This window comes from Capra hircus, chromosome 4 (genome assembly GCF_001704415.2).
Source record: "Capra hircus breed San Clemente chromosome 4, ASM170441v1, whole genome shotgun sequence".
NCBI classification, from domain to species: Eukaryota; Metazoa; Chordata; class Mammalia; order Artiodactyla; family Bovidae; genus Capra; species Capra hircus.
In genome coordinates this window covers 4,720,290-4,745,565 of record NC_030811.1, presented here as the reverse complement: position 1 = coordinate 4,745,565, position 25,276 = coordinate 4,720,290, and the positions used below count along the sequence as shown (strand labels likewise).

Below are 25,276 nucleotides of genomic sequence, written 5' to 3'. Positions count from 1 at the left end.
GCTGGTTGGAATGTATCTTTGCATGATGGTGTCTAGAACACCTTCCCTATTTTAAGAGTTGTGCTCTGCTCGATGGTTTTTGTGAAGCTGGGCTGTAGTCAGATCATCTCTTAACGGGGCATGCCAGTCCGACACTGGGTTGTCCTTCTAGGAGAGAACTGTACGAGGACCACGTGTTAGTTACATGTACAGACATTCTATTGAATAGGGTCTCATTGAGGTTCCACATGGACCTGCGTTGATGAAGATTTTGTTGAAATTTAAAATTTGGAGGTCTCTTAAAAAATCTTATAAGATGTTCCTTACATTGTGAGTGTTCAAAGTAAGAAAACCTCAACTGTGTTTGATGCTGTGTCAAAATTAGCACAGGAGAGTTTATAAAGATGTTGAAGTACTGTAAAGGGATCTGAGTAATTGGTGCTCTTGCCAGTGTTGTTTTTTTTAAATAACGGTTTTGGTTTTGCCGGGAAGGTGAGGAGGGAAGACCTCCTAGTGGTTAGTCCCTGCACCTGTTAATGGTCTCTTCGTGTTGGTTTTGGAGATCATTGCTTGCAGCATGTTATGCCACCCGGTACCCATGTGACTCTGTGACAGAGGCCTCCTGTGAGGGCTGTGCCATCTCAGCGCGGTGACTTCAGACCCCGACACCCTGGCAACTGTTTCTGGGCAGCACGCGGTGGCGGCATCATCCGTAGAGGGTGGAGTGTTAGAGCTGTGGGCTTCAAAAGGGCCATGTCCATTTGTCCAGCCCGACCTTTGGCCACGGTGGGCTGCTGTTCATGATTTCAGGACACACAGCTTGGAGATGGGGATGAGACACAGCTGTTGAAGGACACTGGGCATCTTTCGTGTCACTGGTGGTGCATTTTATCTCCCCCCCTTCACACTTGAGCGTGTCTGTGGTGTTCAGAGTGGGCACAGCAGAAAGACTGAGCGCTGGGGTTTGGGACACATGAGCGTAACGGCTTTGGAAACTTTTTTTTTTTTTAAGTTAATTTAGGAAGTATTTCAGTCCATCCTAAAGGAAATCAATCCTGAATGTTCATTGGAGGGACTGATGCTAAAGCGGAACTCGATGGACATGAGTTTGAGCAAGCTCCGGGAGTTGGTGATGGACAGGGAGGCCTGGCGTGCTGCAGTCCATGGGGTCGCAAAGAGTCGGACACAGCTGAGCTTCTGAACTGAACTGAATCACACATAGAAGTAGTAGTAGGCAGATGAAAAATAGAGAGCCCTGCTGTCACGCGTGTTCTCTTTCTGTTTATACTTTAAATGCATTAGCTCACCACCCCTAGGAAGTGGTGGGCTGCGTTATGACCCCGCTTTTACAGATGGAGAAACTGAGGCACAGAGAGACCCGTTTGGCGAATGAGAGAGCTGGGGTTTGAGCTCAGGCAGTCTGGTGCCAGAGCGCATGGCCTCAACCAGTCCAGTACACTCTGTTGCCTTTCAGAAATATAAAAAGTAATATAACAGACATGAGTGATACTTAGCACCTAATTTTAATAAATGTTAGCATTTTTCTGTACAGCTGACGCTTGGACAACACTGCGGTTAGAGGCACCGACCCCAGCACGGTTGTAAATTTACATGTAACTTTTGACTCTCCCAAAACTTAACTACTAATAGTCTTCCGCTGACCAGAAGCCTTCAGTTTAGTTCAGTTCAGTTACATCCGACCCTTTGTGACCCCATGGACTGCAGCACGCCAGGCTTCCCTGTCCATCGCCAATTCCCGGAGCTTGCTCAAACTCATGCCCTTTGAGTTGGTGATGCCATCCAACCATCTCATCCTCTGTCGTCCCCTTCTCCTCCTGCCTTCAATCTTTCCCAGCATCAGGGTCTTTTCCAGTGAGTCAGTTCTTCCCATCAGGTGGCCAGAGTATTGGAGTTTCAGGTTCAGTCCTTCCAATGAATTTTCAGGACTGATTTCCTTTAGGATGGACTGGTTGGATCTCCTTCCTGCCCAAGGGACTCTCAAGAGTCTTCTCCAGCAACACAATTCAAAAGCATCAATTCTTTGGTGCTCAGCTTTCTTTATAGTCAGTCGTGTACTGTATTTATCGACACTGCTAAGTTTACATCATCTGTACGTAAGATGAATCATCTGTCAGTCCCTACATCAATATTATATTACTTAAAACAGTGTTGTTAACAGTAGACATCAAAAATGAAAAGGTAATGAAACGTAAAGAAATTCAGATTTATTTAGAGTGTGGTTCATGCATTGATAACATGGAGGCAGAGAGTGTGATGGAAGCCAGGTGTAATTGCTGTTACAGTTTCTTGGTAGCCCAGCCTCTACACTGGGGAATGAATCGTTACAGAATTTTTATGGCAAACAGTATTACAGCCCTATTCCTATAGAGTTGGAAACACTGTTGCGTTTTAAACACCGCCACTCGCCTGTAGTGATAGCCCCATCTGCAGGTTCTCCAGTTACTGGGGGGTGGAGGGACAGTCATGCTGTACAATAATGTGACTCCTTGGAGTAACACAAGGGGTAAGAAAACTAACACATTATTAAGTTTATGTTAAATTTCAGTCATCTTACGCTGTGTAAGGGTAGGCTCTCCACTTGAACACAGGTCTTGCACACGATCTTCTATGTATATTCTATGAAAATAAATCCACCTGTAAGTGGACCTGCCCAGTTCAAACCTGTGTTTATGAGAGTCAGCTGTATTTGTTTCAAGCTTGGTTGGTTTCTGAAATGACCCTGTTACACAGACACAAGTGTAAAGGAGAGATTACACAATGTCTTTGTCTTCATTAAACAATGTCTAATATATTAAGCAGTGTCTTTGGTCTTCTTTGCATATAAGTTAAATAAACAGGGTGACGATATACAGCCTTGATGTACTCCTTTCCCAATTTGGAACCAGTCTGCTGTTCCCTGTCTGGTTCTAACTGTTGCTTCTTGACCTGCATACAGATTTCTCAGGAGGCAGGGAAGGTGGTCTGATATTCCCATCTCTTTAAGAATTTCCCGTAGTTTGTTGTGATCCACAGTCAAAGATGTTAGCTAGTCCGTAAAGCAGAAGTAGATGTTTTTCTGGAATTCTCTTGCTTTTTTCTATGATCCAACATATGTTGGCAATTTGATCTTCGATTCCTCTGCCTTTTCTAAATCCAGCTTGCACATCTGGAAGTTCTCAGTTCATGTACTGTTGAAGCCTTGCTTGGAGAATTTTGTGCATTTCTTTGCTAGTGTGTGAGATGAGTGCAACTGTGCGGTAGTTTGAACATTGTTTGGGATTGGAATGAAAGCTAACCTTTTCCAATCCTGTGGCCACTGCTGAGTTTTTCAAATTTACTGGCATACTGAGTGCAGCACTTTCACAGCATCATCTTTTAGGGTTTGAAATAGCTCAACTGGAATTCCATCACCTCCTCTAGCTTTGTTCACAGTCATGCTTCCTAAGGCCCACTTGACTTCGAATTCCAGGATGTCTGGCTCTAGGTGAGTGATCACACCATCATGGTTATCTGGGTCGTGAAGATCTTTTTTGTATATTTCTTCTGTGTATTCTTGCCACCTCTTCTTAATATCTTCCGCTTCTGTTAGGTCCGTAGCGTTTCTGTCCTTTATTGAGCCTAACTTTGCATGAAATGTTCCCTTGGTACCTGACTTTCTTGAAGAGATCTCTAGACTTTCCATTCTCTTGTTTCCCTCTATTTGTTTGCATTAATCACTGAGGAAGGCTTTCTTATCTCTCCTTGCTGTTCTTTGGAACTCTGCATTGAAATAGGTATATCTTTCCTCTTCTCCTTTGCCTTTTGCTTCTCTTCTTTTCTCAGCTATTTGTAAGGCCTCCTTACAGCCATTTTGCCTTTTGGCTTTTTTTTTTCTTGGGAATGGTTTTGATGACTGCCTCCTGTACAGTGTTATAAAGCTCTGTCCATAGTTCATCAGGCACTCTGTCTATCAGATCTAGTCCCTCAAATCTATTTCTCACTTCTACCGTATAATCATAAGGGATTTGATTTAGGTCATACCTGCATGGCCTAGTGGTTTTCCCTAGTTTCTTCAATTTAAATCTGAATTTGGCAATAAGGAGTTCATGATCTGAGCCCCAGTCACCTCCCGGTCTTGGTTTTGCTGACTGTACAGAGTTTCTCCATCTTTGGTTGCAAAGAATAAAATCAGTCTGATTTCGGTATTGACTATCTGGTGATGTCCATATGTATAGTTGTCTCTTGTGTTGTTGGAGGAGGGTGTTTGCTATGACCAATGTATTCTCTTGGCAAAACTCTGTTAGCCTTTGCCTTGCTTAATATTGTACTCCAAGGCCAAATTTGCTTGTTGCTCCGGTATCTCTTGACTTGTCTACCGTCATGTATGGATGTGAGAGTTGGACCATAAAGAAAGCTGAGCACCGAAGAATTGATGCTTTTGAACTGTGGTGTTGGAGAAGACTCTTGAGAGTCCCTTGAACTGCAAGGAGATCCAACCAGTCAGTCCATTCTATAGGAAATCAGTCCTGAATATTCATTGGAAGGACTGATGCTGAACCTGAAACTCCAGTACTTTGGCCACCTGATGTGAAGAGCTGATTTATTAGGAAAGATCCTGATGCTGGGAAAGATTGAAGGCAGGAGCAGAAGGGGACGACAGAGGATGAGATGGTTGGATGGCATCACCAACTCAATGTACATGGGTTTGAGTAAACTCTGGGAGTTGGTGATGGACAGGGAGGCCTGGCGTGCTGCAGTCCATGGGGTTGCAAAGGGTTGGACATGACTGAGCAGCTACACTGAACTTGGTCTTCTCTGGTTCCATCAGAATGTTTTTCTGACTGTTTGCACCACCCCCTGCCCTGCCATTTCAAATGCTGGTTCCTTCCCCAGAAGTTTGACAGTGGTCACCTCTTCTTATACCTGGTGAGAAGTCATTCAGCAGATGTTTATGGAGTGTCTGCTACTTGTCAGGGCTACACCAGGGGTGGGAGACAGTCCAGAACTCACACTCTAATCCATGTGGGAAGGCAGACTTATTTATGTACAAGGTGTGTAATTTTGGGAAGGCCTGGGGTCAGTGGGCCATGTGACCTGTTGAAAGCACAGACTTGGGTGTAGGGATTTCAGTGATTGCCGGCCTGCTTGTTAGCTTCTCGAGGCTTCTTTAGCCTTGGGTCAATAATTTAGTTTATTTATATTTGTTAGTTGGAATATACTTCTACAAAAATGGTTCAATTGAGGATGGCCTGGGATTTTTGAAGCTCAGTATATATTGCCTTCCTTTCAGTAAGTCCTTGCCCCCTGGGTTGGGTCTGGATGTCCCTTGTGGGTCTGTCAAGCCCTGGAGTGGAGGTCTTGCACGCCCACTTGTTTTGTGTCCTTGAATAGAACCTGGGAGTGCCCGCAGATGGGTCTTGCCTTTTAGGAACTGACCTGATGGGTCTCAGGGCCAGGCCCTGCCCCCCCACCTCCTAATGATACTAGGACCTTAGATCCTTGGAGACTGAGCAGTCAGGCGTGATTTAAGTGGGGGTTGACTGGCTTTTTTTTTTGTTGTTGTCATAAACCTTGTTCATTTGCTGTATGCTCAAAAAAGTAAAATTAGCAGATGGTTAATATATATTGAAAAAACATAACATTAGTTTATTAAGATGTGGAGTGATTTAATCACACAGAAAATTTAGGACTACCCTGGTGGGACAGTGGATGGGAATCTGCCTGCCAAAGCAGAGGACGTAGGTTTGATCCCTGGTCCGGGAAGATCCCACAGGCTGCAGGGCAGCTAAACGTGAGAGCTGCAGCTGCTGAGGCCGTGCTCTGCACCAGGAGAAGCCGCTGCGGCAGAAGCCCGCACCCTGGCAGAGAGGGCCGCCTCTGCTCAGTGCAGCTGGAGGGCCCTCCCGCAGCGCTGAAGACCCGGCGCAGCCCAAACAACCCGCTAACCAGGTGAACGCTTTCCTGGTGGCTCGCAGGGTCAAGAATCTGTCTCCAGTGCAGGAGACTCAGGTTCGGTGCCTGGGTTGGGAAGATCCCCTGGAGAAGGGAGTGGCCACCCACTCCAGTGTTCTTGCCTGGAGAATCCCATGGACAGAGGAGCCTGGCGGGCTATGCAGTCCATGGGGTTGCGCAGAGTCAGGCATGACTGAGCGACTGACACTTTACAAATAAATAAATGAATAAAAGTATATTAAAGAATTGGGTATCAAGCATCTTGAAATAATTCAGAAAATAAGATGAATTAATAAAGTGACTTTCAGCACAGCTAGGAAGTGTTTCTGTTCATTGTAAGCATTACTGAGGAATGAAGCCTCCTTTCTGGACCTGACCCCTCTGGGCTGGGGGCCTGCTGAGAAGGGGGCGCTCAGGAGTGTTTCCAGGGTTGCATTTCCAGCAGATGGTTCCGAGTGGTGGTCCCCCTCCCCACTTTGTTTTTTTTTCTTTTTTTTAATATATTTAGGAGATTAGCAAGTGCTTTTGGAACAGATAGTAGTATTTTGGCATTCATTTTCGTGAAGACTTTTGGAATCCATCATACAGAGCATCTTGACAGAAAGTGGGCTCGCTCTGCACCGAGATGATAAAGAGACGCTTCTGTCAGATATTCTCAGGAGGTGGCAGTAGCTTTTCTAGACATATGCCATGACATTTTAAGAAAATTATATAATTTCCTGAGCCCCCTAAAAGTTCACGAAGTTTGTGAAGTAAGTACACTTTGCTGAGAGGCAGCTCTAGAATTAGAGCCCGCATGTTGAGATGTGGGTTCTCTTTTCCGTTCACTGGCTGTTTGGCTTTGGGCAGCTCAGTTAACTTCCCAGTGCCTCGCATTTTCTCACCTGCCAAACGGGGACAATATTTACTTCCTTTGTAGGATTCTTGTAAGGGTTAAAAGAGTATGAAAGCACCTTAAAAATCATTAGGGATACACAGATGTAACGTATGTATGAATATACGTGTGCAACAGTTTTTCCAGTAGAGACAAGCATGTTTTTTACCTTTTTTGTTAACTGCTTGCATATCTGAACTTAGTGTTTGATTCTTAGTCACCACAAGATTTTTATTTTTAATTTCATGGGGGTATTTTGAGTCTTGATATTTTAGGACTTGGAGAGCTTGTAATAAAAGACATTAATGGAACACAGAGGAGAGTATTATTATCTAAACCTGTGTTGATGACTTTGTGCTTTTAGGTATACCAAGCTTGGCTACGCAGGCAACACAGAGCCACAGTTCATTATCCCTTCATGTAAGTAAAGCTCCGCCCTTGGTTTATAAAGGGTTGTGTTTCTCATAACTGTTGTAAGCATTCTGATTCTGGTTTTCAAGGTGTGTTAATTTCCTTGCCACCTCCTTGTAGAAGGTCGTTCTGGTTCCTGGGGAGTTACTCATCTGGCTGCCGAGAGTTGCTGTTGGCCACGGCTGGCACCTAGTTCTCATGCCACCCACCCACCCCCAGCGTACACCCCAGCCCTCTGGTTTTCTTGTGATTCAGTCCTTTGTCACAGTCAGTGACGTTTCAGCTTGGGTGGGCTTCCCTGGTGGTGCAGACGGTAAAGAACCTGCCTGCAGTGCGGGAGACCCAGGTTCGATCCCTGGGTCAGGAAGATCCCCTGGAGAAGGGGATGGCCATCCACTCCAGTGTTCATGCCGGGAGAATCCCATGGATGGATGAGCCTGGTGGGCTACACAGTCCATAGGGTTGCAAAAAAGTCGGTCACGACTGAGCGACTTCACTTTCTTTTCACTTTTCAGCTTGGCTGGTTGCCTTCTAAATGTAGCCCTTACGACCTTGTTGCCCTCATTTGGCCTGTGTTACTTCCTGAGACAGCCTGTCTCCAAATAGAGTCACACAGTCCGTTAGGTCATACATGTCTGAGCTGCTTGCAAGAGGTGAGCCTGTTCCTTAAGGTTAATTTGTAATTTTAAGTAAGTATAGTTTTACTAATTTAGCACTTTGGTGGGTTATCTGTTGTGTTACATTGTTCCCTTTATTGAAGGACTTTTTTTTTTTTTTAAACTGAGAGGCTCAGTGACTTTCACTGTGTTTGGAAGCATCCTGTTCTGTTTTAGTCGGTAGAGCATGCTAGGGGAAGAAACGTCTTTACCTTTTGGCCAGCGTGCCTCTGCCTACTCTTTACGCATGGTCGTCGTCTCCAGGGCAGAATTCTTCTCTGAAACTGTGTAACTGCTGCGTTATTGTTTGGAGACTGTTGACCAAAGAGTCCGGTTATGTCAGGCAGGAGTGAGGTTCTGCCTCCTAAATGTGGCCCCTCGTCAGGTAAGTTGTGCTCTTAGAAATGGTCAGCGGTTATGGGCTCAGGACGTTTGAGTCACAGGCTCTGGCGCTAGCGTGGACAGCCCTGCAGAGCCGGGGGGATTTCGTCACGAGTATCGTTCGAGGGAGACTAAGGCCTTTTTGGCAGAGATGAGTATTCACGCCACCAGAAAGTGCTCCCAGATTCCTTGAGAAGGCCTAACTCACCTCACTCCAGGTCCATCCTTGCTGGATTACCGATCATGAGTTTGGTTTTCTAGGTCTCAGTACCTGATTTCCGTGATGGGATGTCCCTGACAGTTGGCATCATGGGTCTGCCGCATCCTCATCTAAATTCATGATTTGATGTATTCGTTTGCCAGGGCTGACGTAACGGAACACCACAGACTGGATGTCTTGACAGCAGAAGTTAAATGGATCACATAGGGGCGGGCGGCTCTGAAATCCCAGATCTGGGCGCGTCTGGGTTGGTCTCCCGTGAGGCTGCTCTCCTCTGCTCGCGGCTGGTGCCGCTGACCGTGTCCTCATGTGGCCATTTTTTTCTGTGAATGGCTGAGAGGGAGACCTCTGGTGTCTCTCCCTTTCACATAAGGACACCGGTCCCATGGAAATGAGGCCCCACCCTTGTGACCTCATTTACCCTGTGTTACTTCCTGAGACATCCTGTCTCCAGATATAGTCACACTGGGGTTGGGGCTTCCACATAGGAATTTTGAGGGGACACGGTTCAGTTCAGGGCTTCCCTGGTGGCTCAGAGCTAAAGAATCCGCCTTGCCAATGCAGGAGACACGGGTTTGATCCCTGGGTCGGGAAGATCCCCTGGAGGAGGAAATGGCCACCCAGTCCAGTATTCTTGTCTGGAGAATCCCATGGACAGAGGAGCCTGGAAAGTTACAGTCTGTGGGGTCGTGAAGAGCGGGACAGGACTGAGTGACTAAGCAACAACAGAATTGGACCATTGCCTGCTGGATTGATATATTGGAACTGGGCTTGCTGACTTTTCAGAGCAGCTTAGCTTTTACCTTAAGTGCTGCAGCTCCAAGAGGCTGACCTTGCGCCTTTTGCTTTAATAAGGTTGTCAGCAGCATGCAGTTGGCTGCCTCATTGACCTGTCATCACCAGTAGAGAGGGGCATTGAAGTCAGCTATTAGCAGGATTTCCGTCCAGAAGCTCTCAGGTTGGTGCTGTCAGAACAGCAGTGGCAGGAGCTAGAGAGAAAACTGTCAAGGAGATGGGCAGCAAGGAAGAGTTACGTCACCGGCTGAATTTGTTGCAAGAGGTAGAGAAGCTGGGAGGCAGCGCGAGGTGTTTGGGTTGCAGGGAGCGTGGTGGGACAGGTACCTTGGGGAGCTGGTGGGCTGCTTCTCCCAGCCTGGGGAACTGGAACTGTGTTCCTGGTTACAGAGGCTTTGCTCCCACGGTGGAAGTTCAAGGTACAGGGTGCCTTCCAGGGGGGGAAGGTGGAGCTCGTACACGTGCGTGGCCGTGTAGAGATGCCGAAGCAGGGCTTCCTGGCTCTGTGGGCACAGAGGGGAGGCGAGCCCTGATGTGTGGTCATCACACCCCAGGCAGAGGGTGGCCGGAGAGCTGGCTGGGAACCTGGAGAATGGAGCTGTAATTTTATTTTGCATCCCAGGAATCTTCACTTTCCAGGGGCCTTGTCCCAGCCTAGAGAGAGAGGCAGATTGCCCTGTCCCGTTTCACCACGGTGGCCTGCTGAATCTCATTTATCAGTATTTGAGCTTCTGTGCAGAATTCACTTGATTGTTTGAAGCAAGGAAGGTTTCTCTACCTTTTTTTTTTTTCTCCCCAAGTTGTTGGGAAATGGGGAGCCTGATTGAAAAGTTTCAGGCAGATGCGTGTGTGCGTGCTGATCCCACCCGTGGAAGGAGGGCGTGAGAGGCTCGGGAGGGGTCAGGAGACACGGAGCGCACTTCAGACAGTCCCGTGTGTGGAAGGTCAGGTGTACAGGTCCCGTAAGCAGCTGGGAAAAGGCGTGATGCTGTGGGGGAAGGTCTAGACTGGAGACAGAGCCAAGAGATGTGTTTGTGTTTTTAATGTCTTTAAAACCTTTATTTTGGTCAAAAAAAAGGAAGGAAAAAAGATTATATAACAAAGACCCATTTACCCACCACCCAGAAAGAACAGATGTGAGCACAGTTGCGTCCTGTAAATACATAAATGCAGACGCGCATCAGAGCGAGTGCCAGCCCCGCCCCCCTGCCCCCCCCTTCCAGGCCTCCCGCTGTCCCTCCTCTGCTGGGTGTTTGCTGTATCCAGCCCAGGCTTCATCCTCATGTCTCAGATGCAGGATGCAATGACAGTTTCTCATACTGTTTTGTGAGTTTAAACATTTCCAAAATGATATCATGGGGCAAATAACTTCACTGAATTTTTTTGGGGGAAAATAAACCCGTCTGTATTTTAAGATGTATCAGTGTTGCTCTGTGCAGAGCTAGATGAGAATTCTTAATCCGTGAATCTACAGCACCGTGGCATTTTCCGGGTTTCTCCGGTACACAAAATGCCTCGGTGAGTCTCTTATCAGCACGTGCCGGTTTCCCAGGAGTCATAGTGAGAATTGGGGTCATGTCGTCACTCAGGTGCCACCTCCTCGGCCTTGTCACCTATCGCCAGGTGGGTGGCTCTTCTGTACGGACTGGAAGCCTGTGCTGACCTCCGTGCCCATCGGCAGCAGACGACAGTTTCTGGTTCTGCACATCCTAACGTTTGAATGCCAATTTCTTGCAAATATCTTCTCCTATTTTATGACATCTTTTTAAAATTATTTTTTTATTTTCTTTAAGATACAATTTTAAAGCCTTTATTGAGAAATTTGAGACACTGTTTTAAGCATGGTAATTTCCTATGTATCATGTTATTGCAAAATTGATTACCTCAAAGTATTTTCCTATGTTATTACCTTATGTTTTTACTATAACATTTATTCAAACAAAGGGAATTTATAATGCAGCGCATATGATTTAAACACATACAGTCAAATCAAATTTGATTTAAATAAGAATTTTGAACACGGTGGCTCAGCAGTGAGGAAGACACCTGCCAGTGGTAGGAGACGTTGGATCCCTGGGTCGGGAGGATCCTCTGGAGAAGGAAAGGCACCCCACTGCAGTACTCTTGTCTGGAGAACCCCATGGACAGAGCCTGGTGGGCTACAGTCCATAGCATTGCAAAGAGTTGGGCACGACTTAGCAACTAAACAGCAACATGTAACTTGATATATTCATGTTCGCAACTAACACTTTAAAAAATTTTCATGTAGTACAGTTTTTCAGTCTTTTTATAATCTGTTTCTATTAAAAATACATTTGGACTCCAATGTCATAAAGATTTTGTGTGTTTTCTTCTGAGGGAATCTTAAGTTTTTAAAAGAATGCGGTGTGGGAGAGAAGGGTGGTTTTCCAAATGGAAGGCCAGTTGCCCCACCGCCACTTGTTGCAGAGTGCCCCTTCAGCCGTATTGAGGCACCTTGCATGGTGGGGAACACTTCTGGTATTCTTTCGTTTCGTTCGTGCGTTTGTTTATCGCTGTTCCAAATTCATTTATAAATTGTTGTAAATACTGTTACTTTGGCCTGTCTCTTTATATCTGGTAGGTCTGGTTCCTCCTCCTTTTTCTTTGGTAAATACCCTCGGCTGTTTTTAGACCCTTACTCTTTATCTGGCTTCCCTGGTGGCTCAGCTGGTAAAGAATCTGCCTGCAATTCGGGAGACCTGGGTTCAGTTCCTGGTTTGGGAAGATCCCCTGGAGAAGAGAAAGGCTCCCCGCTCCAGTATTCTGGCCTGGAGAATCCCACGGACTGTGTAGTCCAAGGGGTCACAAAGAGTCGGTCAGACACGACTGAGCGACTTTCACTTTAGTCTTTATCAGTAAAAAATTATGATGGGATTTTGATTAGAGACACATTAAATTTGTAGATTAATTTGGAGGAAGACTTGGTATCTCAGTGCATTGAATTTTCCTGTCCATGAATATGGTATATGTATTTTATTATTTATCTCTGTCTCCTGTGCTTTTTAGTATTCATTAAAAAGCCCATACATAGCTTTTGCTGCATTTATTTTTAGGTACCTTTCTTTATGTTTTCACTGTGAATGTTTTTTTGAAATTAAAATTGCTAATCATTGCTGGCACAGTAGGCGTGCTACCGGATCTTTTAAGTCGTGTTTTTAATCCGAAAGCCTTGCTGTCCTGTCCTGTTTGTTCTGATTGCCTGCAGGTTCTTTTTAGGTTTTCTATGTGAGCTGTTGTAATAACTGCAAATAATGGCTATTTTGTCTCTTCCAATCCGAGTGCTTCATTTTTTTTTTTTTTTTTTCTTGATCTGGCTCCACTGGCTAGAACTCCTGTCAATGACTACAACAGGGGATGGCAGGTACTTTTGTCTTTTTGAATTTAAAAAGAATGGTTTTGGTGTTTCATGAGCGATTGCTGCAGGCTTTTGTGGAAATGCCTTTCCAGGTTAAGACAGCGTTCTTGTATTCCTAGTTTACTAAAGAGGTTTTTAAAATTTAAAAAAAAAATTATGAATGGATGTTGACCTTAAGGCTTTTTGTGTATCTGTTGAGACGATTATGTGGTTTTGACATTTAAACTTCTAATATGACGTATTACATTGATATATTTTTAAATGTTGAACAGTATTTTATCATTCTTGAAATAAACCCTACATGGTTATGAGATATCAAGTACATGAATTGTATCTGCAAATATTTATTTGGGATTTTTGTATGTGTTCGAAAGTGAGATTAGGCTATAATTTTCCTTTTGTGTACTAGTTTTGTCTAGTTTGTGTATCAAAATTATACTGGCTTTATAAAATGCGTTTGTTAGCTTTCTTTTCTGTCCTTCAGAATAGTTCATGTAAGTTAGGAATTATCCTTTGGAGGTTTAGTAAAATATATGACATTCTTTTGGGAAATACACTGAATATTTTTATTTTTTAAAATTACTGTTGTCTGTTAACTGCTGTAGCAAAGTTTGCAAATGCTGTGAGAATTGCCAACATGTGACACAGAGACCTGAAGTGAGGAAGTGTGGCTGGAAGGGTGGCGCTGGTGGGCTCGCTGGACTCAGGGTTGCCCCAAACCTTCAACTGGTGGGAAACGAAGCAGAGCAGTGTGCGGTGAAACCAGGCGCTGCTGCTGCTGCTGCTGCTAAGTCGCTTCTGTTGTGCCCGACTCTGTACGACCCCATAGACGACAGCCCACCAGGCTCCTCCGTCCATGGGATTTTCCAGGCAAGAGTACTGGAGTGGGGTGCCATTGCCTTCTCCGAAACCAGGTGTACCTGTATATTATTGTGGTCAAAGAGAGCTGTAGGCAGCAGAGAGCTCTGGTCTTTTTTTTTTTTTTAATCCCCTGGACCGGTAACTGTCTTTTAGCTGGTGTGTTTAAGCAGCTTATATTTATATGAATTCCCTGGAGGTCCAGTGGTTAGGACTCCATGCTCTCACCGCCAAGGGCCTGGGTTTGATCTCTGGTCAGGGAACTAGGATCCCACAAGCTGTGCAGTGCCACCAAAAAAAAGAAAGAAAAAAAAAGAACCGCTTCCATTATTGTGGTTGTTGATTAGTGCTTTTCCTGTTCTGTTCTTTCTGGCTTTCATTTCTTTGTTTTGTTTTACCTGGCTTTGTGTGGATTACTTTGAGTGTGTTTAGAATTTCATTTGGACTTATCTGGGGTGTTTTCGAGTGCTTCTCTTTGCGTGTGTGTGTGTTTTTAAGTGGTTGCTCTACCTCTTATATGGGCTTCCCTCATAGCTCAGTTGGTAAATCATCTGCCTGCAATGCAGGAGACCCAAGTTCGCTCTCTGGGTTGGGAAGATTCCCTGGAGGAGGAAACGGCAACCCACTCCAGTATTCTTGCCTGGAGAATCCCGTGGACAGAGGAGCCTGACAGGCTGCAGTCCACGGGATAGCGAGTCAGATACGACGTAGTGACGAAGCCACCACCTAGCTCTTATGTACACACGGCTTTTCTTAGTCTGATTGTGCTGACGTTTACCAGGTTTAGTGACATGTAGAAACCTTATCTGCTATAAAGATAGGTCTCTTTTCCCTCCCTACTTTCTGTTATATTAAGATTTTACATTGAGAATCACATCAGTATTAACAATTTTTGCTTCAACTGCCAATCACTGTCTAGCAAACAAAAGAGAAGGAAAGTAATCGTAATTGCCCGTATTTTCGCGCTCTCCATCATTTTTCCTTCCTTCTTGGTGTCCCAGGATTCTTTTATCACCTCTCCTCTGTGTAGACCTTTCTTTAGCCATTCTTTAAGAGTAGATATGCTAGTGACAGATTCTGTTAGTTTCTGTTCATCCGAGAGTGTCTTGATTTGTTCTTCATCTTTGAAGGAGGTTTTTGCCGAATATAGAATTCTTAGCAGCCATTTCTCTCAGCAGTTGGAAATATGCAGTTTCCTTTTGAGCTCCCTGAATTCTGATGGCAGATTTGCTGGAGGTCTTCAGAGTTTTCTGTTTGGTCCTTAGTTTTTAGATGTTTGACTATAATGTTTCTTGGTGTGGATTTCTCTGGGTTTATCCTCTTTGGAGTTTACTCAGCCTTGAATCTGTAGGTTTCTTTCGGTTCCTTTTTTTTTTTTTTTGGTCAGATTTGACAGATCTTTAATGATCCTTTCTTTGGATGCTTTTCCAGCCCTCCTCCCTTTCTCCTCTTGTCTGGAACTCGGGGTGTATGAGTGTCACATCTGCCTTTGTCCAGCCCACACGTCCCGAAGGCCCCGTTCATTTGTTTTCCAGTGTGTTTTCTCTCCGCTGTTCAGATTGGGCCATTTCTGTCGTTACGTCTTCGAGTTCATCGATCTGTTCCCCGTCCTTTTCTTCTTCCGGGCCAGTATGCAGGCTTTATTTCAGGTATTGTGTGTTTTGGCTCTAAAATCTCTGTGTGGTTTTGTCTTTCCATCTTCTGTCTGCTGTGAGCTCCTTTTCTTTCGCTTGTTTCAGATGTGTTTGTAGTTGCTCCCTGGAACGTTCTGTGGCGGCTCCTAAAGTCGTTGGCTGATTCTGTTATCTGTGCCATCTCGGTGTTGGCTTTATGGGTCATCTTTCTTTTTTCACTCGAGATATTCCTGGTTCCTGCTATGGGGAGAAATTTTTTTCTTTTTTTAAACCTGGACGTTTTGGTTATTATGAGATTCCAGTTCTCACTTAACTCTTAGCTTTTAGCAAGTCATTTCTGGTGGTGCTTCAAGCAGGAAAAGGGGGATACCCCTTGTTAATGCTAGTTTGGGGTTCCAGTTCAGGTTTTCCTCTTGGCCTTTGTTGACAGTCATTTGGGGAGGGGCTGCATGCTACTGCTGAATGAGGGCAGGAGTGTGGCACCCGCCCCCCCAGGCCTCTGTAGATACCATGCCCTGGGAGGGCAGGGGTGGCAGTGCTGACTTCCACTGGGCCTTCTCTGATGGAACCCCAGTGTGAGCTGGAGGGTTGGGTTGAGTCCTGCCTCCCGTGTGGTGTCTACACTGTATGTGGGGGTTTGTTTTTCTGTTGTGTTTGACTGGAGTCAGGGAGTGGTATGTTGCCACTGCCCTTTCCATCATCTTTGGCTCGAGATAGCAGGCTTTTGGGGACCAGTTCTGTTTGCTCCCATTGGTGTTTCTGGGTCGTTGGCTTCCCTGGCAGCCAGTGTGTCTATGGGACAAAGGAGACCCAGAAAGTCACCCCTGTCTTGGTCCTCGGGTCCTGGGGTCCCCAGGCAGTCTGCCGCTTCACCTCTCAGCATTTTTATGTTTCTTTCAAACATAAAGTCCAGTCATTCCAGCAGTGCTTAGAGAGAGGAGTAGGGAAAAGTATGTTTATTCCATCTTTCCGGAAGCAGAACTCCAAGTTTAATGAATTTTGGATGCTTTTGAACTGTGGTGTTGGAGAACAGTCTTGAGAGCCCGTTGGACTGCAAGGAGATCAAACCAGTCAATCCTAAAGGAAATCCGTCCTGAATACTCATTGGAAGGACTGATGCTGAAGCTGAAACTCTAATACTTTGGCACCTGATGCGAAGAACTGACTCACCTGAAGAGACCCCGATACTGGGAAAGATTGAGGGCGGGAGGAAAAGGGGACCACAGAGGATGAGATGGTTGGATAGCATCACCGACTTGATGGACATGAGTTTGAGCAAGCTCTGGGAGTTGGTGATGGACAGGGAAGCCTGGCGTGCTGCAGTCCATGGGGTCACAAAGAGTCAGACAGGACAGAGCAACTGAACTGAACTGAACTGGATAGGCAGTACAGTCATGTGACATACACGTCAAATGGTATTAAAAATGTCCAGTGAAAATTCACTTTCTCCTGCCCAGTGCCCTCTTAGATGGGCAGCTAATGATTCTGGTTTCTTGTGCTTCCTTCCCAAGTTAACCCTATGTGTACCAGCAAATACTAATATTCACAGACATGTGTACCCAGGTGGTGGCATTCCACAGACACCATTTTGGACCTTGCTTTTTCTTTTTTTTCTCATGACCCTCCACCTTAGTGAACCTTGTGGATTAACACACGGAGGACCGCTTGGCTCTTCTTCACAACCTCATGGTATTTTGTCACATGGAGATGCCACATGCACGTAACCAGCTGGAAGGTCTAGGTGTTGACCCTGTTAGCTGTTACATTCATTGTCCTACATCTCAGTGTTTGCTGCACACTTCTTGTCTCTCTGTTTACACCCGAGTCAGGGTCCTTTAGTGAGCCTTGGTGTGCTGGAGAAAGCTGTGGGTTACTTAGATCTGTGTTCTGCGATGAGTCACGTATATATACTCCAAGAACATGAAGAGGTTCTCACTGATAGCCACTCTTCCAGACGCTTTTCTCCATCATGTTCACAAGGACTGTTTGGACCATCTTGCTTTGCATAGGGATGAACAAAAGATTTTGAATATAAGCTCTGTGTACCCACCTTCCCTCTCTTTCATGACTTCAGTTACTTCTGTATCACAGTTAGAAGCACACTTTATGGTTTTGTTGTTGTTGCAAAGGGCCACTAAAACATTGGTCCTTTGTAATTTGGGGTCAGAGTACTTGCGTGTAGCTTTGGGGAGGGATAAGATGTACTTTGTTGTTGCGTAAAGTTTTGAACGCGGTGGCTTCATTCTCACTAAATTTAGCGTGTTTTTCTTTAAGGTGGTGGTTTTTCTTCCGTTAGATAGATTGCCCATGGTGTCATGATTGGAGAGTCTTTGTGCCTTTGTGTGTCTGCAGTCTCTGATGCTGACTTAGTGGTGGGATTCTAGGTTCAGGCCTGGTTAAGTTTGTCGCTGGCAGCGCCGCCCTGTCACGAGCTCTGGGGTCTCCAGCAGGGCGCTCGTGGGGCCCTCTGAGATGCCTCGGGTGCCTGGACGATGGCGTGTCTGTGTGCTGTGTGGTGGTACATGGTGTTCACAGGTGGGCTGTGCTTGTTTCTGCAGGCGCCTTCGTGAGCGTTGGCCCTCCGGACTCTTCTGGCCCCTTTCTCAGCCTCGCGGCCCCGACAGGCTCACTGCTTCTCACCCGAATGCCTTCTCTAGCTCAGTCCCCAGCGTGTCCTGCAGAAAATTCTGGTGCTTCAGATGCATGCCACCCTTCATAACTTGAAAGCTTCGCGGCTCAATGTGGCAGTGAGTTGGAGTGAGAAAAGGAGGCGGGCACAGTGACTTCTGTCCTCTTTTTTTTCTGCTTTTGAGGCTGTTACTTGAAGATGCCTTTCTGAGGAAAAGGATTAAAATTCACTCCCATAGCTTTGTTGCTGTTCTTCATTTGTAAATAAATTGGGGATTTCAGATAGTCTACCTTTAAAAAGTACTGTATGTGTTTACTAATTTGTTTTGGAATAAAGTTGATGAAGAGGAGTTTATAGGAATTCAGAATGTAACCAGGGGCTAGGAATTGAAATGGAAAATTGAATCTTTGTAAGGCTTTCCACATTAGATGTTAAATTCTGGAGTTAAGTTTTATATGATTATTTACTATTAAGTATATTTCTAAATATCAAGGTTAAGCTCTTATTAAAATTTTTCCAAAAGGTCATTAATATTTTTACATAATACAGTTGTTTGATTATTGTACTTTTCTTTTGTCAGATATTAGCAAACTCTTGGTTTTTCTTTTAGTGAGAAGTCAGGTTTTTTTGTAACAACACTAAAAATGTGTTTTAAATCTGAGATAGAGCTTTATAAATATGACTTGAGAGCATACAGTCATTTTTCGGTTCACTCCTGAAAGTATGTAAAATTTTGTCTCTTTCTATATGTTAAATTTCGGCACCTATTCGATAACTCCATGGGCATTTCATTTACTATCTTGAGGGATTTTTTTTCAGATGAAACTAAGAAATTTAGCAGTACAGCTTTTGTCAGCTTTGAAAGTAAACCAGCTAAGTTCCTTTGTGCCTTGCTGAAAATAATGCTGGGACCTAACAGCTTGTTTCTGTATTACTTCATGTGCTCCTCTGTGAGCACGCTTGACCCCAAATAGAACCCCAATGTTGAAATTTTGCTTGTACATGCATAGGGTCTATGTCCTCCTTTCTTGATGGTTGGAATGAGCGTGTGTGGTGATGGACGCTTTGTGCTGTCTTCCCTCAGGTATCGCCATCAGAGAATCGGCGAAGGTGGTCGACCAAGCCCAGAGGAGGGTACTGAGGGGCGTTGATGACCTGGACTTCTTCATAGGGGATGAAGCCATAGATAAACCCACGTACGCCACCAAGGTAAACCCCACTGTGAGCGCACAGATGCCGCCAGGGTAAACCCCCCTGTAAGAGCACAGCCAGGACAGGGCAGCGGGACAGGCGATACAGAGGGCTGCTCTGTGTGGGGACGGTGCCCATGAGCGGCGGAGTGCGTTTTATTCTTCTGTTGGAAAACAGGTTTTTGTTGTTGGTTTGACTCGGGTGTTTCTGATGTGGGAGAGCAGGTGAACTCATACAGCCCCAGGATGCAGAACTGACCCGGGATGCTGGACCATGTGGGAAGCCAAGGTCTGCCCCCATGGGATACTGCAGGTGGACTAAATACCCGGCCAGATGTGGAAAGCTGTAGATAGATCAGTTGAAAAAGAAGCACTAAAATTATTTAACTAGACATTTGTTCTAAAAAGGAAACCGTACAAACTCCACAGATCAAATGGTGGGGTAGGCTAGCTGTACGTTCCCATCTGTTACCTGTCCCATGGTTCAGACGATTCTCTGTGCTTAGAAATGGCTGGAGTAGAATATAAGCAATGATCTAATACAGTCTTTCTGGTGAAATGCCTGTTACTTCTTTATGTACGTTAACATTCTCTCCATGCAAAGGCCCTGTTTTCTCTAATAATTGTGTCTCTTCCATCTCTCCTGGGCCAGTGCGGTTGTTAAACTGTTACTCTTACTGATATGAACGTGGTTTGGTTTCTCTTGCTTTAGTGGCCAATAAGACATGGAATAATTGAAGACTGGGATCTGATGGAAAGGTTCATGGAACAAGTGATTTTTAAATATCTTCGAGCTGAACCTGAGGATCATTATTTTTTAATGGTGAGTGACTGGAACTAAGAAGAATATATCCCTATAAATTCCAAGTTGCTTAGATTTTAAGTCCGAGTTTCATTCTTCCCTGGGGAGCTTTAAATTCCTGCTGAAACTGTTTGTATGAATCGGGGTACTTTTTGGTTAAATGACAGAAGGCTCAGCAAAAATGTCTAGAACGAAAAGGGGCTTATTGTCTCACAAAATGGGAAGGCCAGATTCAGGCCGCTCCAGGGCTGGTTATTTCAGCAGCTCAGAGATGGAGGGCGACGGCCAGCCTAAGGCAGTAGTTTGGCCTCTCGTTTTGGTTCCCCTCTGGCCAGGATGGCGGCCCAATTTCCTATACCACCCCTTGGTGTGTTGTCTTTCAGATGTAGAAGTGCTTCCTAAGAATTAAGAATCCCTTCCCAGAAACCTTCCTGGTAGATTTGCGCCATCCATCCATGCCTAAACCTGGTCCCTTGCAAGGGGAGTGCAGTGACCTTCATAGGTGTGGGTTAACCAAGATTCTCCCTGGGGCTGATGAGGGGACCACGTCAGACACCTGGCTCCAGGAGGGCGGGCACATAAATGGGCCTCCAGTGGCACCGAAAATGGGGGTGGAATGGATTTGGGTGGGAAGCCAGCTGTGTATTCAGATGTCTTCCTGAAGTAAGCGTATGACTCTGATTTTGCTTCTTATAGCAGAGGAAACTGAGTCAAGAAGTTACTTTGCCAGGATTTAATCTTAATCTGAAATAAAATTGAGCTGAATTATGGGCCCTGATAGTGTGGTACTTAATTGATCTTGTTCAAACAAGGTAAAACTTGACAGAGAAATGAAAAGAAATCCCTTGTTATAGAATCTTTCCCAATTGTTCTCCTCAACATCACATGTTCCCTTCCATGAAATGTTCTTTTTAAGTTAAAGTTAATTGCGCATAGAAAACACTTGTGTTATGGAGAGCAATTGCACGCAACATAAGTTGCACATTAAAACCTACATAATTTAGCTTTGGATTTTTTCCATGCAAGTACATTGTCAAACGGTCCCTGGTCCAATTATATAGTTCTCTCTAATGTTAAATATGGAGTGTTCTTTAGAATTATCCGGCTTAAAATATGTTAACCTCAAAGACTATTATGGTGGTCGATGGAATCTGTATATTTAATATCTATTAGAGCAGGTGCTTGAAGGTGCTCTGATGTTTTTTCCTGGCTATGTCCCCACAACCAGGAATTACTGAGGGTGAGTGCTGTGTCTTACTGGCCATGTGTGTGTTCTCTCCTGTGCCTTTACAGTGGTTTATGTAAAACAGTTGGAGCCGGAAGGCTGACGGTGTGTCTGAGTGGCGTTATCTTTACAGCCAGAGCAAACCGCAGACTCCCACCCGTCACATTTGGCGTTTCCCCTTCTCTTGCACATCACGTAACTACCTGCCTGCTGGACAGGACTTCAGGGGAGGTGCCGCCCAGCGGCTTCTTTCTGTCTGCCCCAGCTTCCCTGCCAGAGGCTTCTTCTCCCTCCACTCAGGGGATGCCTGCTCTTAGCCTGTGGGGCAGGTGCACACTGCTAGGACACAGCCCACAGGCAACGTTTCCTCCAAGAAAATTTTTTCTGCTTGAGCCTGCATTAGCCTGAGAAGCGCTAGTGGTAAAGAACCCGCCCACCAGTGAGGAGACACAGGACACGTGCGGTCGATCGCAGAGTCAGGATCCCCTGGAGAAGAAAATGGCGACCTGGCAACCCACTCCAGTATTCTTGCCATGAACAGAGGAGCCTGGTGGGCTGTGGTCCATGGGGTCCCAAGGAGTCGGACACGACTGAGCACACACACACGCAGAAGATAAACACGTTCTTGAAAGAGATGGGGCGTGTTTCATATGAACATGGAAAAGTTCATGGCCAAAAATGAGTACCTACAATGAACCCTCAAAAATAATCCAGTTGATTAAAGGTCAGAAAATACTGTGTTCCGCGTATTGTGCTTTGGCCTTTCCAGATCAGTTCGTTGCACAGCGTGACCGAGGAGGTGACGAGAAGGCACGCATCTTTCAGGTTCATGCCCGCAGTCCCCTGTTAATGGGGAAGTTCCGGGGGGTAAAGCTGGTGTAGAGGGAGGGATGGTCAAGTCTGAAAGTCAGCTGAAGACATTCATGAAACTGGCATCAGATGAGGGCTTCTTGGGGTAAGAGAAGCCAGTGGGGTAAATTAAAGGTCCTCAGGCATCCCCCAAGCTGTTCTTTATGGCTGCGGTGACCAGGGGCCTGGACGGCGTGAGAATGGCTCATCATGGCTCGTACTTTTCAAGACGTTTCCGAGACTCACCTCTTCTCGGTCGTGTGGATTGAGCAGATAGCAAACGGGAATCCTGCCCTTTTCCCCCAACACTGATTTGCCCAGAGCTCAAAACAGAATCGCGTGTGTTAGAACCTTGGGGTGCTCTTGAGTGGGAATCGAGTTGTCTCGTTGGGGAGATTTGCAGACTTTTTGAATGTGAGTCACGGGGGAGGAGCAAGCAGCATGCATGCCCGAGAACCAGGAGCACCAGGAGAACTGGGCGTGCCGGCTCAGAGAGGACCGCCCGTCCCTCCTGTGTTTCTGCCACCAGGAGAGGTGGGCGTGCCGGCTCAGAGAGAGCCGCCCGTCCCTCGTGTGTTTCTGCCACCAGGAGAGCTGGGCGTACCGGCTCAGAGAGAACCGCCCGTCCCTTGTGTGTTTCTGCCACGGGGTCCTCAGTGGCCTGGGTGATGCCTGCCCGCGTGGGTGAGGGCCTGTCTCTCTACTCGCTCCTGACTGCTCTTCTCTCCCTGAGACACCTCAGAGACGCACCCAGAAGCGATGCTGTACCCGCTCTCCAGCGGCCCTCATGCTGCCCGTGACCGTGTGTGTTCCCTTCCCGACTCTTGAGAGCGATGTGGACCCACTCCGTCCAGCGTGGTGGTCGCCGGCCAGAGCGGAGGTGGACAGCCCCGGGTTCGCGCGGTCCCACCCCTGACCACGTGCTTTCTGCCTTCCAGCGCCTTGTCATCTCCTCTCCTGTTCTCCCCGCCTTGAGGCTTTATCCTTCTAGAAAGGTTTCTTCACTGCAGTTACAGAGAGTCTTGGGGGTGGAGTGCTATTAGGCCCATGTGCATCCAGAAATGCGGGTTGGCTTTATGGTGCTGATTAATTCATTCATTTCCAATTAATGCCAGATGATGTGGCACCATTATTAATGAATAAAAATGTATGTGTAACTTGTGTTCATGTGACGTTTTAATCATGTTTCAGTATTAAAAAAATAAGAATTTGATACCTCTAGTTTAAATCTCATACTAAGTAATGGTTTGGGAAAGCTTCATTTAGATTGGTATCCTAAAGGAACAGTTACGAGCGGGAAACATAAAGGAAAGGGAGGATTGAGAAAAAACGGATTTATGACTATGGTTCTCAGAACCCATGAGAATTTGCCATTAATAATGCTGAATTTAATTTGGGAACCAGGAGAACCTAATTATATTGAAAACATTCCCTTAAATGGAAGTATACAGATTTTAAGGTAAATTCTTCCCAGATGGTGAATTGTTTGGTAGCAAGTAATTAAAGTGTAAAATGCAGTGGTGTAAGCAAGTTAAGGATTCTGTTTTTCTTAAATACATTTGTAGTAAGCAGGGCAGCTTCCTTGTGTCATTGGAGATCTGTTTAGCACATGGCTTCCATTCAAAGGTTACCTTATGACCACAGATTGACTGCTGCAGCTCCAGTCGTCACCTCTGCATTCCAGGAAGGTGTTAAGAGCAGCAGAAGGGAGTCTACTACTTGAGTCTCCCTTCACCCTTGTAAGGAGCTCTCCTAGAAGCCATATCCACCGGCTTTAGCTTCTTGTTGGCCAGAACTTACTCACTTAGCCGTCCCTGTCCTTCAGGAAGTCTGGGAAATGCTTTTCCTGTGGGCCCATGATTGATTAGTGGTCTGTCATTAAAGCAGAAGGGAGGCTAGGTGCTGGGTAGGGAACTCGCATTGCCTGCCGTAATGATGTGACCGTGGGCATGAAGACAGTGGCAAGACAAGATCCCATTCAACGTCTTAACACTCTGGCCGGGTGTGGCGAGGTTGCCTGTGCTGGGAGCCAGCAGGCCGCTTCCCCGGCTCTGCTCGCTGCCCTGCCTCTGTGAGTCTCTCCATCTGGATAAATATATCAGAGAGCTGTACTGGGCATTTCTGTGGAACTTTGCACACAAGCTGTAACCCCAGATTTCACAACATTTGTAAAGATTTTTTAGTATAGAACTGTAAGTGTGAATTAGAAAATTTGGAAGATATTTGGGGGACTTTTCACACCCCTGTGCCATTAACATACATTTTAATATTTAGCATATCTTCACTCAATCTTTTCACTGTGTTTTTATATGTTTTTGCATCCATATTGTGTTTTCCATCCCTCTCCCCCGTGAAGGGAGAGGTTTTCGTAATCCTCAGTTTAGTGGCTACATAATCCTCTATCCAGTGACTATTTCCCGTCTCTTTAGCACTTCCTCTATTTTTAGATGTTTACTTTCACTTCCAATTTCTTGGTTTTATAAGAAGTAATATGAAGTAATCTTTGCATAGTTTTTTCTATATTTAGAATACTTTTTATGTTAAAAATATAAAAGTTATGTATTAATATGATTTTGGGGTCCAGAAGTATTAATAACTTTGAATCTTTAGCGTACCATTTCATACTGAAATCTTCAGTGTACAAGAGACCACATCATTTGAACTCTTGGCAGAATTGGATTAATATTTTTGATTATTTGACATTAATCTCCGTTTTTAATAACTTGGGCCTTAAACCTTTCTCGTATGTTGGTTGTCCGTCCTCTTTTGTGAATTGCCTGTTCATGTTCTCTGCTGTGTTTTTACATATCAGTGTTATATTGCTTTTCCTATAGCTGTGATTTGTATGAATTTTTTTTAACCTAGAAGTTTTTTTTAATGTGTTAGTCACTCAGTCGCATCCAACTCTTTGCGACCCCACGTACCAGCCCACCAGGCTCCTCCATCCATGCAATTCTCCAGGCAAGAGAGTACCAGAGTGGGTAGCCATTCCCTTCTCTGGGGATCTGCCCAACCCAGGGATTGAACCCGGGTCTCCTGCACTGCAGGTGATTCTTTACTGTCTGAACCATCAGGGAAGAAAGATTTTCGCATCTGGTCCTATTTGTGACGAATAAATGGAAAAAGTGGAAACAGTAACAGATTTTATTTCTTGGGTTCCACAATCGCCGTGGATAGTGACTGCTGCCATGAAATTAAAAGACGCTTGCTCCTTGGAGGAAAAGCTGTGACAAACCTAGAGAGCATATTTTGCCGACAAAGGTCCGTCTAATCAAAGCTCTGGTTTTTCCAGTAGTCATGTACACATGTGACCGGGGGAGCATAAAGAAGGCTGAACACTGAAGAACTGGTGCTTCTGAACTGTAGTGTTGGGGAAGACTCTTGAGAGTCCCTTGAAATGCAAGGAGATCCAACCAGTCCATCCTAAAAGAAATCAACCCTGATTATTCATTGGAAGGACTGATGC

The 25,276-nt window shown here is 45.5% G+C and overlaps 1 protein-coding gene across 4 annotated transcripts in view; it reads left to right on the top strand.

Annotated features, from left to right (window-relative positions):
* The window catches only part of ACTR3B (ARP3 actin related protein 3 homolog B), a 69,147-nt gene that overhangs the window by 14,383 nt on the left and 29,488 nt on the right, over nt 1-25,276 (top strand). For 2 of the 4 annotated variants that reach the window (XM_018046664.1, XM_018046663.1), the window contains exon 1: nt 19,646-19,757. Coding sequence is in view for 2 of the 4 variants with exons in the window: in XM_018046662.1 (XP_017902151.1) it covers nt 7,149-7,204; nt 18,829-18,953; nt 19,647-19,757 (292 nt within the window). In the remaining 2 variants the exon portion in view is untranslated. Of the gene's footprint in view, nt 1-7,148; nt 7,205-18,828; nt 18,954-19,645; nt 19,758-25,276 lie in introns of those variants that run through there. The other 2 variants (XM_018046662.1, XM_018046665.1) reach the window with 2 other exon arrangements.